The sequence below is a fragment of the Podarcis raffonei genome, chromosome 9, assembly GCF_027172205.1.
Source record: "Podarcis raffonei isolate rPodRaf1 chromosome 9, rPodRaf1.pri, whole genome shotgun sequence".
Taxonomy (NCBI): Eukaryota; Metazoa; Chordata; class Lepidosauria; order Squamata; family Lacertidae; genus Podarcis; species Podarcis raffonei.
The window spans coordinates 6,325,804-6,339,917 of NC_070610.1; the positions used below are offsets into that span (position 1 = coordinate 6,325,804).

A 14,114-nucleotide genomic window follows, 5' to 3' on the forward strand; every position below is an offset into this window, starting at 1 on the left:
TGAACAAGCTGCCTGCCATCTGTACTAGCTGAAATTTCCAAACCATCTTGAGAGGGTAGTTAGGCTGTTTTACAACTTCAGAGTGTTGCTTCTTCCAAGGAGTAGGGAAGTCAAATTCACACTGAAGAAACAAGATGTTGAGGACATAGCCTCTCTCACACTTGCAAAGGGCCATAGAATGAACGAGTGACCATCTTAAAAGACAACGGCAGACATCCTACCATCAGTCTATACAAGGGGTTCCCAAATGTTTTTGGGACACTACCCACTTGGTTCCCATAAACTCATCCCCAATTCAAAACAGTAACAATTAATTGCCATTTTATTAAAATCCAATTCAAGGTATTTAGTTTAATTCATTCAACAAAACTGATCCACTTTTCAAAGTTTGATAGTCATTTATACCTCCAGCACTCTCCTGCCCCCCCATGCCTCTTACCACCCACCCTAGGTAACCCCAACACTCCCCAGGGACTGTTACTGCCCACTTGGGGAACCACTGGTCTATACCCTCTGAGGGGAAGAAACCCTTTTATTACATGGAGAGCTAAAATTAAAGACTCTAGCGTGTGTGTGTGTGCGCGTGCGCGCACATGAGTACACACACACACTCCATTCAGAAGGGATCTAAGTTTTATTTCTTGGGGGGAGGGGGTAGAATAAACCAGCCCTATCTGTTTCCTGTACTCTGTCTAAAAAATCTACAAATCTGCCAGCTCCTTGATTCTTTAATCTTAAGATCATTAGACTCAAATAGGTTAACATCATTCTCAACTTTCTTTGCTCTAAATGCCTATGCCCAAAGAATATAGTTCTGCAACTAAAGTGGCATATTTCAAGATAAGTAGGTGCTCCAATCAAGGGGGCATTTATATTGCTCTGTTTACCCTTCCAAAAAGCTTTCCAGAATTACCCAGTTTCCTTTTTGCTTTGGTGTTCCCTGGGGTTGAAAAGCGGTCTATAAACAAAATACCAATCAGCCAGCCACCAATAATGCCTAAAAAATCCATCTGAAATCAGAGGAGGTCCAAGGATACGTTTGTGATTCATTGTCTTTGTGGAAGTCACTGCTCCCTCTCACTAAATAAATAAGGACCAGCAAACATATGGAAATGTTATTTGTTAGCACTGTTTCTTTGTGCAGAACTTCTATATAATAACAATAACAATAACAATAACAACAACAATAATAATAATAGTAGTAGTAGTAGTAGTAGCAGAAAGCAAAGCCCAAATAGCACTGCTCATTTTTAAAGAACTGCATCAGTATTTGCTTGGCCTTGGGTAACAGATGTGAACAGTGCATTAACTTCCTTGTATACAGTGAATTTTTAAAAAATAAACCACATGGGCTATATGCGTATTTGAAATCCATGATACAAATATGTGTTAGGAAAATAGGAAGTTTCCTGTACAGAGTCTACACCAGGGTTGAGGAACTCCAGCCCAGGGACCAATCTTGGCCTGCCAGGGAGTCCAATCTGACCAGCCGGTTTCCCCCACACCACACCCACCTGTCAATCAGCTGTGTTGGGAGACAGCAGCTGATGTGGGGTGGGGTCAATTATGTGTTGGCTGCCCCAGCCACTTCCCAACAGGGAAGTAAGCAGCAGACAGCCAAAGCAGGATTTAACCTCTGTCTCATCAGCTGATAAGCGGGCATTAAATCCTGCTGGATGCTGTTTCTCCAGCACATGCCCGGCATCTGCTTGCCTAGGTGTTTTTTTTTGGGGGGGGGGGGGGTTTGGACAATTTTATTTGACAATTTTATTTGATCAGTTTTATTCTGGTATTTCCTCTGCTTTTAGTGCTGGTTTTCCAGGTTTTAATACTGTGCTGCATTTACTTAACATGAACTGCTTAATTTTAAATGCACAGTTTGGTGCTTATTTGAAAGGCTGGACAAAAGCCATTTAAAATAGATTTTAAAAATAGATTTAACAGTAAGGGAAAGCAGACTCCATTTTCCATCCCAGCGCTGTTTCGGATGCTCGAGCCTTTCACAGGTGGAGACTGAGAGAAGCAAACAAGACACAGTTAAGTGTGGAAAGGTTCCTCGTACAGCCCTCAGCCGCCTCCCTTCAAAGCCCCCTGGTAGGAAGAGAAAGGCGTTAAGTCTTTATTGGAAGCCCCCAGTGCTGAACAGGAAAGGCTGAGAAATGAGCATCATGGGACAGAAAGAGAGAGACGGAGGCTGAGCAGATCCTTTCACGGCCGGCTGCAAGACTTGTCAGGGCCCATGATGGATTACTGTCATCTGGCAGTGGGGGGATTAATGATCTGGGGGTCAGAGGGGAGAATTCCAGAGGGAAAGGTCACTGACCGGGGGCACGGGGCAGGACTTGTTGCCTTTTGATGGCAAGCTCGTTTCTACTGTACTTTCCAGTGTCTCTCTCTATTCCGACAGCACGCAGGGACCTCTTGGATTGCGGCGGTGCAGACAGAGGGCCCAACCTCTTGCCAGCAAAGGGAGTGGGCTGTTTCCTCTGTCCTTACATTCTGCATGCACTTCCCCTTTTCACTAAGAGAGGAACCCTCCCTGCTTCACCCCTGCTGCTACATGATCCCAAGCCACCTCACCTCTGATACAGGGTAATCAAAATCAGATGGAGCCCTGGGCACAGATAATAAACAGCAGCCCAAGGAGTCTGCTTTCAGGCGCAGGGGACTACAGAGGCTTTTCTGAGTCCAGAACTGGAGATGACAAAATGTCTATAGCCTGGAGAGAGGAATAATTCTCCAGGGCTCTGTGCCAGCAATTTAAAATATAAACTGTCCCGGGCTCTGCGTTGATCATCCGAGCCCCTTCTTTGTGTGCCTCCTCCACGTGAGATCCGGAGGGGGGCAACATGAGAAAGGGCCTTTTCTGCAGTGGCTCCCCATTTGTAGAATGCTCTCCCCAGGGAGCTTCAGCTGGCACCTTCATTACACACCTTTAGGCACCAGGCAAAAACAGTCCTCTTCAACCAGGCCTTTGGATTATTAATAGTCTACACCCTTTCAAACGTGTCTGTGGGAAGGGTGGCGGTATTGTTTTGCTGTTTTGTTTCACTTATTTATTTGTTTTTATCCTGTATTTTCTTGTGCGAACCGCCGTGAGATCTTATGATGAAGGGCAGTATATAAATCTAATCTAATCTAATCTAAAGAAAATAAACGGAGCTCAGTTGCTGCAACGGACTTGCATGCATGCATGACTCCCTGCCCCAAATCGGCATGTTTGGGACCTTGGTAGAAAGATCTCCAGGACGGCAAAGGTGCTACTTGAACTGTGGTGCTTGGTGCCCAACTCCAGAGGTAGGGCAAAATTAAGAAAGGTATTTGCTGTCACAAGCAAACAGGCTGGTGGCAAATATTGTGCACTCAACAGGATGTCCCCTGCCAAATAAGGTGGCATGTCTGTGGTTCCTAGGCAGCTGTCCTTCCAGGCAGCTTAGCTTCAAGATCATGACTCTATTTTAAAGGAAAGGAGAGTCCAGTGGCTAGCTGACACCTATCCAATTTACAGCAGAACATAAGAACACAAGCTAATTACCACACACTGCTATGGGGTAGCCAATGTGCTGCCTGGCAGTTGCTGTGGGCCTACAGCTCCCATCCAACCCAGCCAGCACAGGTAATAGTCGAAGGAGGTGACAACCGTGATCCAGCAATATTGGGAGGGCTTCGTGCTGACTGCACCTCTGCTAAGCAGAGGGGCGAGGCCTGCCTCTTGACAGACGTGTATTCAAATCCTACCTTTGCCATGAGCTCTATGCATGGCAGCCTGGTGCCCTCCATACAATCTGGAGTACAATTTTCATCAGCCTTGACCACTGGCCTGGTGGCTGATAGAAACTGTAGTCCAGCGACAGCTGGAAGGCACCAGGGTGGGGAACACGCATGTCAGGTCTTGGGACAGATGACTCTAGCCATCTGCCAGCGATACTGCAGTTGAGATTTCTGCATTGCAGGGGGATGGACTAGGTGACTCTTGGGGTCCCCTTCCAACTCTACTATTCTATGATTCTATGACTCGCTCTGACCTCCAATTATCCATCCACAAAGTACAAACACAGTTAAGACTGCAAAATGGTCCTAGAGAGACATGGTAACAAAGGCCTGATAGTCCTATCACCATAGGACAGAAAAAAAGAAACTCTGATAACACTATGCCCTTCCTTCTCACTGCTCAGCAGCCTACACACTTTGCTAAAAAATTAAAAAACTTCCTATTGAATCTCAACACTGGCCAGGAAGAGAGTGTGGTAGTATTAATGGGCATGCAAAAGGATCACGACCAGGAGACCTGGATCCTTTGCTCTCTTGTGAGCCTGAAAATTTACCAAAACTCCACTCTTCTGCTCTGTGCCACAATTCTGCCTCCCCAAAATGGAGTCAATGTCATAGTACGATCAAGTCTTACACACATTTAACTTGCACAATTTCAGGCAGACATGGTTATTATTATGACTATTTACTGAATTTATATACCGCCCCATACCCAGAGGGTAAATGTCGCCAGTTGAAATCCAGCAAATTAACACAAGCAAGGCAGAGGACTTAAAAGTTATTTTTGCTCCAGGGTTTCCTGGTGCAAAATAGCTTTGTTGGGATGCTCTTGCGAGATCTCGCAGGGTCATCAGAGCTTCTGAAAGATGTCACACAAGCATCCTTAGCCTTCTGGAGCAGGTGTGCTGAGCAGCCCTTCCCAGCAAGCATGGTAAAGAGTTTAAATACTCTTTTTGCACTGGGAAAACTGTCTCAGATAGATTTAAAAAAGTACTAAGCAAACTGTAGGCGGACTGGCCGATCAGTGGCTACTCTAGCTAAGACAGAAGCTCCATATTCAGAGCTAGTGTACTTCTGAACACCAGTTGATGCAGTAGGGAGACAGTTATGGTGTCGGGGGTGGGGATGGGGATGGGGGCTAGGGTCTTTAATTCCTGCTTGTGGGCTTTCTGGAAGCACCTGTGGGGAAACTCACTCTAATTTGTCACCTCCCAAATCTGTTGTATGCCCCAACCTTGCAGAATACCTTGCTGATGGGAACAGCTTTTCAGTGGCAGCACCCCAATTTTGCAGTTCCCTTCCAAGGGAAGTTGGCCCCATGCTAGACTCCTTTTAGGTCTCCCCTCCCTCCACTTTGAATGGTATGAAATTATTAAATTCTGCTCGTTTTTGTTTTAACACTCTGGTTTATTTCAAGTTATTGTTTAAAATTTGTATTTGTGATTGGCTTTTAAAATAATCTTGGGGGTCCTCATTTGGGCCCAAATGTGGTTTTGAAAAGCTTTAACAAGTATAAGAAATATGGTGCTTGGGGGAGGTGACTGGAGGCCCTGGAGGAATTGCCACCATCTGGTTTTACCAGTTGCTGGAAAGCACAGGAGGGGAGAAGGCTCTTGTGCTCCGGCTCAGCTTGCCTGTTTCCTGGAAGAGGCATCTCTTTGGCCACTATGAGGCATCTCTTTGGCCACATCCTGGACTGGATGGGCCACTGGCCAGATCCAGAAGGCTCTTCTTATGTTTTTATGTCACAGGCGGCAAAGAGCAACCGATCCTGCATACTTTTCCAGGTGCTACCTCAACGTTTCAATAAAGGGCCAGAAATGTTCCAGATCAGCCTTCTACAACCTGGTGCCCTCAGATGCTCTGGACTTCCAACTCCCATCAGACGCAGCTGACGTCTGTTGCCAGAATCTCTGTGCATGTGGCAAAGCAAGAAGTTACAGGCTCTGCCCTTAGGACTTGTTTGAAAGGTAAGAAAATACAGTCCGGAGAGAAAGAAGGCCTCTCTGCCTGTCTCTCTCTCTCTCTCCCCCCCCCCCCCGGGCCATCCCATAGCAGCCCTCATCACTCATCCCATGCCCCAAGCCCCTTGTCTAGTTCCACAGTGAATCTTCACACCTCCTGATGTGATAGTCATTACCTGATCTGTGGGCCCTCACATATGTTTATCAAAGCGGGAGCTGGGAAGGAGAGCAATTAATCATGTTCTATTTGATGTGAGGCCCGGTTCTTATCTGCACCCATGGAAATGCCATTGGGATCCGCTTCCCCTTCACCCCTGAATAACACAAGACTGACAGATTGCTTCTGCTTATTAGATGAGCTGCCAAACTGAAGGCAACTTAACAGGCACATGTGTCCTTGTGTCAAGGCGACCCACCCAGTCAAAGTTGCCTAATCTGCCCCGATGCGCCCACTGTGTCCCAATGCGCCCACTGTGTCCCAACACTACTCCCTAGGCCTGTTCTCATGGAGTTTGTTCACGTTAAGCCTCGCTAGTGTTCAGTTGCTCGATGGCTACCGGCACAGCTGGGTTCAATATACTTCACGCTCATAACATCTTTACCAGATGTTCAACAGCTCTGCTACTGGTGGGGTTCTCACCCCTCTGACCCTTGAACTAACTCCCCCAGTGATATCTGAAGCAGAAACACAGTTTTTCAAGAAGTAAAAGCAGATCCATTGATGTCTTAAAGGTTTAAATGGGCAGGCTTGAGCCCACTGGCTTCAGATATGAAGTAAAGGCCTCCACAGGCATGTTGGCGAAGAGGCCTGCTTCTTCCTTTGGCACTCAGGAGACTCGGCCTCATCATGTGGCCTGAGTGCCCAGCATTAAACTAGTAAAACACATTAACTTAAGCATCTGAACAGAATCCACCAGCTCTTAAGCTGGATGGGGAAAGGGCCCAAGGGTATCCCTAGCAAGACAGGAAGACGGAAGTATCCTCATGTGACTTACCTTAAAGAAAGCTAAGTGTGGATGAATGGAAGTTCAGACTCATAAGGAGCTATGCTAACATGAGAGGTATGCTGCTATGAAGTGAAACAGGGCATTGAGATTTCTCTGATGAGCAAGGGCCCACAAATGTGGAAGACTGGCAGTCGTCAACAACAACAACAAAATGCACAGTCCTGTAAGCTCCAGAGAAAGGCGGGAGATCTTGCTGGTATGAACCATTGATACCCTCTCCAAAAGTCCTCCCTGCTCACACCTAATTCACACTTGGAAAGAGACTGGCACTTCTACATAGTTATAAAAGGCTCCTTCTGAGGGAAATTCCAACAAAGAAGGTGCAGGCTGTTTTACAGCACTCCCTTCTGTATGTTCCTTCATTCTTACTTAGTAATTAAAGTATCCGAAAGCTGGAATCGGTGAATGGCTTAACTCTCTCTGAAGCCATGACTTCCTTTCCAAATTCCTCAAGGCAGTGCCACAGAAGGTTCCACAGACAAAAGCCTAATGGAATAGCATCTTCCAAGCTCAGAGATGGAAAAAGTAGCCAATAACAGTGTATATGGTAAAAGAAACTTCCGCTTTTCATCAGTATTCTTCTCTTATCTTTTCCATACAAATACAAATACTCCAAGTTCATGATATGGACCAATTTGCCCACAGCAGCAAATAACTGAATTTTAGTGTCACAATAGTTTGGAGCTCAGGAGTTTGAAAAGGCATGGGAATTTTTCACTAGTTTTAGTTCAAAGCAACAGAGCACAATTTCCTTATTTCTTTGCTCATCACTAATCTCCTCCAGGACCCGCAACAGAAAGTCCACAACACCATTGTAAGGAATTTGTATAGTGGAATTAGGGTAAACATGCTCCTGTTAGCTCACTTGATTTGGCCTGCTACTGAAGGAGAAATATTGGCAATATTCAGACTCTAGGATATCCTCCAGGTAGCAAAAACTTAGTGGTGAAGCTGCAGGAAAGAAAAGGGGGGGGGAGGAGGTATTAAGGGTATTCCCTAGATAGGCTTGATAAGTGCCACTGCTGCCTGGAGATAAAAGAACCCCCTGCCAAACGCTTTCATCAATATCAGTATTTGCTGCAAGCTTTTCCACATCTGAAAACATGCAGATAAGGCATACAACAGCAGGAAAACATTAAAACCACACGCTTGGGCTTACAAAGCCTCTTCTATGTATATATACATCAAACTCAGAACGGACAAGCCATCTGGGAAAACTAAGGTCACGTAGGAAACCTTGAGCAGCAGCAGAATGGCACAATCAGAAGCTTTTTATGAGATCTTCACAAAGGAGGAACTTAAATGAACAAAACAGTTTTCCTGGCTACAACACCATTTGCAATCCAGCATCCTTGCCTTCTTGAAAATTGATGCACACCCATATTCCCTATGTAGCATAGTTTATTCGCCTGGAAAACAACCTACCTTTTCCAGAAGATTTCTAAAGAAATCCAGACAATGGTATTCTGATATAATGGATCTGTTGGACACTGCGAGAATAAGATGCTGAGCTAGCAGAAGAATGGAAAGGGAAAGCTAATGCTGTCAGGCCCTTCTTCATGTGTCTCCTCCACAAGAGGTCCAGAGGGTGGCGACACAAGAACAGGCCTTTTCTGTGGTGGCTCCCCATTTGCGGAATGCTCCGGCCAGGGAGGCTCACCTGGCACTTTCATTACATATCTTTAGGACCCAGGCAAAAATGTTTTTCTATAACCAGGCCTTTGGTTGATTAAACATTCTATGGCTTTTAAAAAGTGTCTTTTTGGGGGGGGGGGTTATTTTGTTTGTTCTTGCTCTTGTTTCATTATGCATTTTGTATTTTTATGTTGTGAACCACTACATGGTCTTCAGACGGTATACAAATTTAATAAATAATAATAAATAATAAATGAACACAAATTCTATAGCTTGAACCTAAGACTAATTTCACAGGATGTGGAACTATCTGCCACTGGAGATGCTTGCTCCCATTTCCCCCTCAAAGCCTACTGAAGAAGTTTAAGCAAACTGACAGCTTGCCTGCTGAAATTTGAGGCATTGGTCCCTGTTGCTTAGACTATTTTTATGGTGCTTGTCTTACTTTAATTATTTACTTTATTGTGTTCCTGTTTTTACTATATGATTACTACATGAGCCACTCAGAGCATTTCCTCAGATGTGGACAGACAGGATAGAAATATCTTTCACAAATAAACACTTGATCAAGGTGACTAGCTACTAGCCATGATGACCATGTTCTACCTCCAGCTGATGGGACTTACAAGTGGGGAGAGGCCTGGAGCACCTAAGTCCTGCTTGTGGGCTTCCCATAGAGGCATCTAGCTGGCCACTTTAAGAACAGGATGCTGGACTAGATGGGTCTGATCCAGAAGCCAGGCTCTTATATTCTTACAATGAATTACCTTGTTTAAGCTTTGAACTAGAGCTCAAGTTCCGTCACAGGCAGCCTCGATAAGCTGAGGAAAACAGCTGTTGGGGCGCATGAGTATAATAAGTGAGCTCCCAAAGTCATGATCATCACATGTCAGTTCTCTCACACAACAGCCACCAAATCATCCAGGAGGGTTGTAAGCAGAAACTCTCTCCCCCAGGCCCCACCTCTAAAAATCCCTACTTGACACAGGGAAGACAATACTAGGAAGGGGGAGGCTGCCTACACAATTTTCGTGGAGGGTCTAACAAAGTCTGGCCTTTTCTCTCTCCTTAATAAATTACTTTTATGGCATTGTCCCTTTCTGCATTTATTGTGTGCTTTGAGATTCTCTGGCAACAGCTCTCTGACAAGGGGAAGTGTATGACAGCATTGGGCACTATCGGAAGGGCTGTCACATGGAAGATGGAGCAAGCATGTTTACTCCTGCCCCAGAGGGTAGGACTCAAACCAATGCCTTCAAGTTACAAGAAAGGAGATTCCTACTAAGCACCAGGAAGAACTCTCTGGCAATCAAGAACTGCTCAGTAGTGAAACGGTCCCCCTCGGGAGATTGTGAACTCTCCTTCCTTGGAGGTTTTAAGCAGAGGTTGGATGGCCAACTGTCTTGGATGTTTTAGTTGCAACTCCTGTATTGCAGGGGCTCGGACTTGATGACCCTTGGGGTCGCTTCTAACTCTACAATTCTATAGAAACAGAGGGGACCACGAGGGTCATCTAGTCCAACCCCCTGCAATGCAGGAATATTTAGCCCAACATGGAGCTTGAACCCCTGACTCTGAGATGAAGAGTCTCATGCTCTACAGCAGGCATAGGCAAACTCAGCCCTCCAGATGTTTTTTTAAGACTACAATTCCCATCATCCCTGACCACTGGTCCTGCTGGCTAGGGATGATGGGAGTTGTAGTCCAAAATCATATGGAGGGCCGAGTTTGCCTACGCCTGCTCTACAGACTGAACCATCCAATTTGAATGATTCAGTCTATCCCAGGGGTCAGCAACCCGCGGCTCCGGAGCCGCATGTGGCTCTTTTACACCTTTGCCGCGGCTCCGGGGTGGATACTAGCGAGGGGAGGAGGCGCATTGTGCGCCCCGACACTCCCCACTGTGGCGGGCGCTGTACTGGCTGTGACGTCGCATGGGGGCGGTGCGTGTGTTAGTCACGCACCGTCCCGACGTCACCTTCCCGCCCGCTGTCAGATCGCGGCTCCGGAGATATATTTGTTTTAAATGTCGCAATGGTTTTGCAGCTCCCAGTTTTTTTTCCCTTCGGAAACGGGTCCAAGTGGCTCTTTTTGTCTTAAAGGTTGCAGACCCCTGGTCTATCCAGAGAGACCCCTATTACTTTGATCTCCTTCTTGCTTCCTCTCACTCAGTCATTGCAGGATCAATCCAGACACCGATGAAAAGGAATTCACCATGATAACTCTCATTAAGCTTATAGAGCAAATCCCTCCCTCTTTTCTGGCATGCAGCCTGTGCCTGTGGGTGGGTGCACCAGGTAGCAGTACCTCCACTCCTCTGAAATTTGTTGTTTTAATCCATTTTTAAACTCATGTAACTTTATGCGCAAGGGACAAGGACCTCGGTTGCTTAACCAAACCTTAGCCATAACACCTGAATAGCTCTCAGGAAGTCTGCTGGCCCTAAAACAGATGAGAGTGCTTTTGCAGAAATGCAATTCTCCAAGGCAACCTTTCATCTTCAGGACAGCCCAAGAAAGGGACGAGGTCTTCATGAATCCAAAACAGAGTCCTATAATTTGAAGGCATGGGCTAAAGGTTGATGAACCAGCTCCATTTTTTCTCATTTCTCTATTTTAGTGTCACAGAGGGGGCAATCTTCCCCCTCCCCAGTGTGTTAAAGCCTTCCTCTCCTCTCTCGTCATTACTGCCACTGGAGAGGCGTTTTATCACTTGCAGGTGCAGCTGCTTTGTGGCAACCTGCTGTGCTCAGAGAAGGCCCGCACATTTGATCTGCATTAGGCCTGATGTAGCAGGGCACTGGACACAAATAGCCTGTCAGGGGATGGTATCCAGGGCCAGGGCTTTTCATCCTCAACTCTTTTTTCAGGAGCTCATGTGAAATCTGCTGTTTGTCTTTCACACTGGGCCTCCAAGATCAATCCTCAACTTACCAGCCTGTGCTGATTCAACCTTACAATACTGGTGCCACCTAGGAAAGGATGAGCAGCTTGTTCAACTTCAGAAATCTATCTAGAGCTAAAAGGGCCTCACGGCAACCCTGAATTTTGTGACTGACGCAAGCAAAACACACTACAGACAACAGAGGTTATGTTTTTGCTTCCAAATTTAGTGGCACTAAGCAGGGAGGAGATTTGTTGTATTTATTTGACAGTAACAGAAAAACCTGTTTTTTATGGGTTGCCTTAGCTGTTGAGATCGTTTAGAAGCCTCTTTCTCTCTCTCTCCCTGCCCCCCCAGCGCTCTCTCTCTCTCTCTCTCTCTCTCTCTCTCTCTCTCTCTCTCACACACACACACACACACACGTTCTTTTCTTTGCTCCATTAAGAACATTTGCTATTTAAACACTTCAGCATACCATGAGGACAAGAAACTTGTGGCTGCAGAGTGAGGCACATTTACCTAACAGACCTCTTGCTTCTTTCTACTTGGGTTGGCGTAGGGGAAATGGAAACCCATGTATGCGCAAATGCTGCCATTCCTGCTGTTTCCTTTCCTCCTATCCTCTTTCCATTCCCGCTGTCAATGTTTACACAGCAACCGCCTTGCAAGAGGTCTCAATAATAATGAATCTATCCTTGTTTCAAACCAAGTCTGGAAGGGGGGGAAACGACAGTATCTCTTTTACTTAAACTTCAACTAAGCTGCCTGTTTCATGGGATTCTCTTTCATAACTCTCCACCTTCGAAGCAGCAGGTACTGTTTCCTCTCCTCCCCACCCACCAAGAAACAAAATCTCTGAAGCCAATCCAAGCAGCAGCTTCATTACAAGGACTCCAATTCTAGCAGAGGACACTAGCAGGTGTATTCCTCTCTGTGACTTTTCAGGTTATCGAAACAAAACTCAGCGTAAGAGTTCTACTCACCCCTCTTCTGCATAAAAATGAAGAGGTCATCCAAGAACTTCTTCCGTTCAGGATCACCATCCAGTTCATACAACTGGGGAATAAAGCAAGTAGATTATAATTCATGCTGGGTTGGGTTTGGAAGGAAAAACAAGGCAACTCAGACATATGGTGAATTTGGGCTGTATCTTTTGGACCTTGAAGTTTGCTGGATTCTTTTCCAGCTGCAGAACCATACCAGGGATTAACACATTCTTCACTGCAATGGGCTGCATTGAGCACTGCTGTTTGTGTAACAGGACTACCCCTTCCTCTTATCCTCCCCTGAAGCCCACCCCACCAGTGCCCCCTCAAATTCTGCTCCAAACAGATTTTGGGGTGCATGGGGAGCTACAGTGGGGAGGAGAGGATAAAGTCTTGTGTGAGTGAAAGCAGGCTCAACGCAGCATCAGATACACCCTAAAGACTGCAACTCAAATGTTGTTTTCCCACTAGGCTCAAATGCACACTCAAACTCGAGTCATTGTACTGACCTTGGCAAAGTCTCGGGATACCTCTCTTCCTCTGCTGCCATCAGCTTCTTCGTTCCAGCTCAGGCTCCCATTCTAAAGAAGAAAATGAACAAAGAGGCAGTGACTAAAAGGTAGAACGCTAATGGGTTATTTACAACAGAGGAAGCATTTAGGTCAAGAAACAGGAAATCCTAACTGCTACAGCCACCTTCTGTGGGTCAACATCAGCAAGAACTAAGAGCTGAATTCAGAGAAGACCTCCCCCTGCTCAAGGAAGGGCGATTTCTGGCTCTGTTCTGGAACAGTGCATTTGAAAAGCAACTCTTTTTTTTTAATTTGCACAAACTCTTTTCAAGCCCTTTACATGGCCTGCTTGTGTATATGGGTTACACGCCCCCCCCCCCACTGTAATGGAACCACAAGACACGGCATGTGCACCTTGCTTCAGCCCTATATTTAACATCTTATGTGCAAGCAAACCCCTGAACACCGTTTAACATGTATCCACTTTGTGATTATGTGAACCTTTAACTTCATGGGACTGAGGTGCAGTTGCCCTCCCACTAGGATCTGCTCCCACTGCAGACACGTTCCAATGAGAAACTCGTCATCCCAAGGAGTTGCCAGAGGAGGAAGAAGTGGCCAAGCAGCATTTGCTTCTAATGGTTGTGGGAACGGAAGGACAAATTCTGCTGCCATCTGAACTGCAAACACCACAGTGTAAAAGGTAGCCTGGGCAACAGACAAAAAGCGAACCGGGGGAGGTCAAACACCACCGGCTGGTTCAGATCACCCACCCACCATCTGGTGGTGAGCACATAGGATCTTAAATCAGATAAAAAGCTACTGAATTCACGAATGGAATTCCAAACAAAAACAGTTTTTAATTAGAGCCACTTTAGTGTCTACAGTCTTAGTGTCATCTGGTAGTGACACATACACTGAATTACCAAGATGAATAGTCCCTGTCAGAGTCAGGCAAAGCTACATTCTCCCTTTCGAAACAGCAGCAGGCTGCCCTAATGCCTGCTGATTTAGTTTGAGCCAGTAATTCCTGCTGGAAAGTCAATTATCCGGTGAGCCCCATCAGCTGAAAGATATTTAATGGAGGATTATTGCCACTTCTGTTATGTCAGCTGTTTATCACAGCACACTGCTTTCCCAGCCCTTCTTCAGAAAGAGCTCAGAAAACAAGCTTTGTATATATGGAAGGTGACCACTCCATCTACCCTTTGTGCAGAAATCATCTGCAGAAATCATGCACACCTTTCTTCCACGCTCATCTGCACCATTGGTCAACAGATGCTCCAAAATGTACTGGTAAGCAAGTAGTTTACGACTACCACCACCCTGTGAGGACTGTTTGACACACAAGCTGGA

At 45.9% G+C, this 14,114-nt stretch overlaps 1 protein-coding gene across 2 annotated transcripts in view; it reads right to left on the reverse strand.

The window, feature by feature from the left end:
• ARID3B (AT-rich interaction domain 3B) overlaps positions 1-14,114 on the reverse strand; it is a 51,218-nt gene that overhangs the window by 16,477 nt on the left and 20,627 nt on the right. For both annotated transcript variants that reach the window (XM_053402055.1, XM_053402056.1), the window contains exons 3-4: positions 12,756-12,827; positions 12,244-12,316 (exon numbers count right to left, since the gene is read on the reverse strand). In XM_053402055.1, the coding sequence (XP_053258030.1) occupies positions 12,244-12,316; positions 12,756-12,827 (145 nt within the window). The remainder of the gene's footprint in view (positions 1-12,243; positions 12,317-12,755; positions 12,828-14,114) is intronic.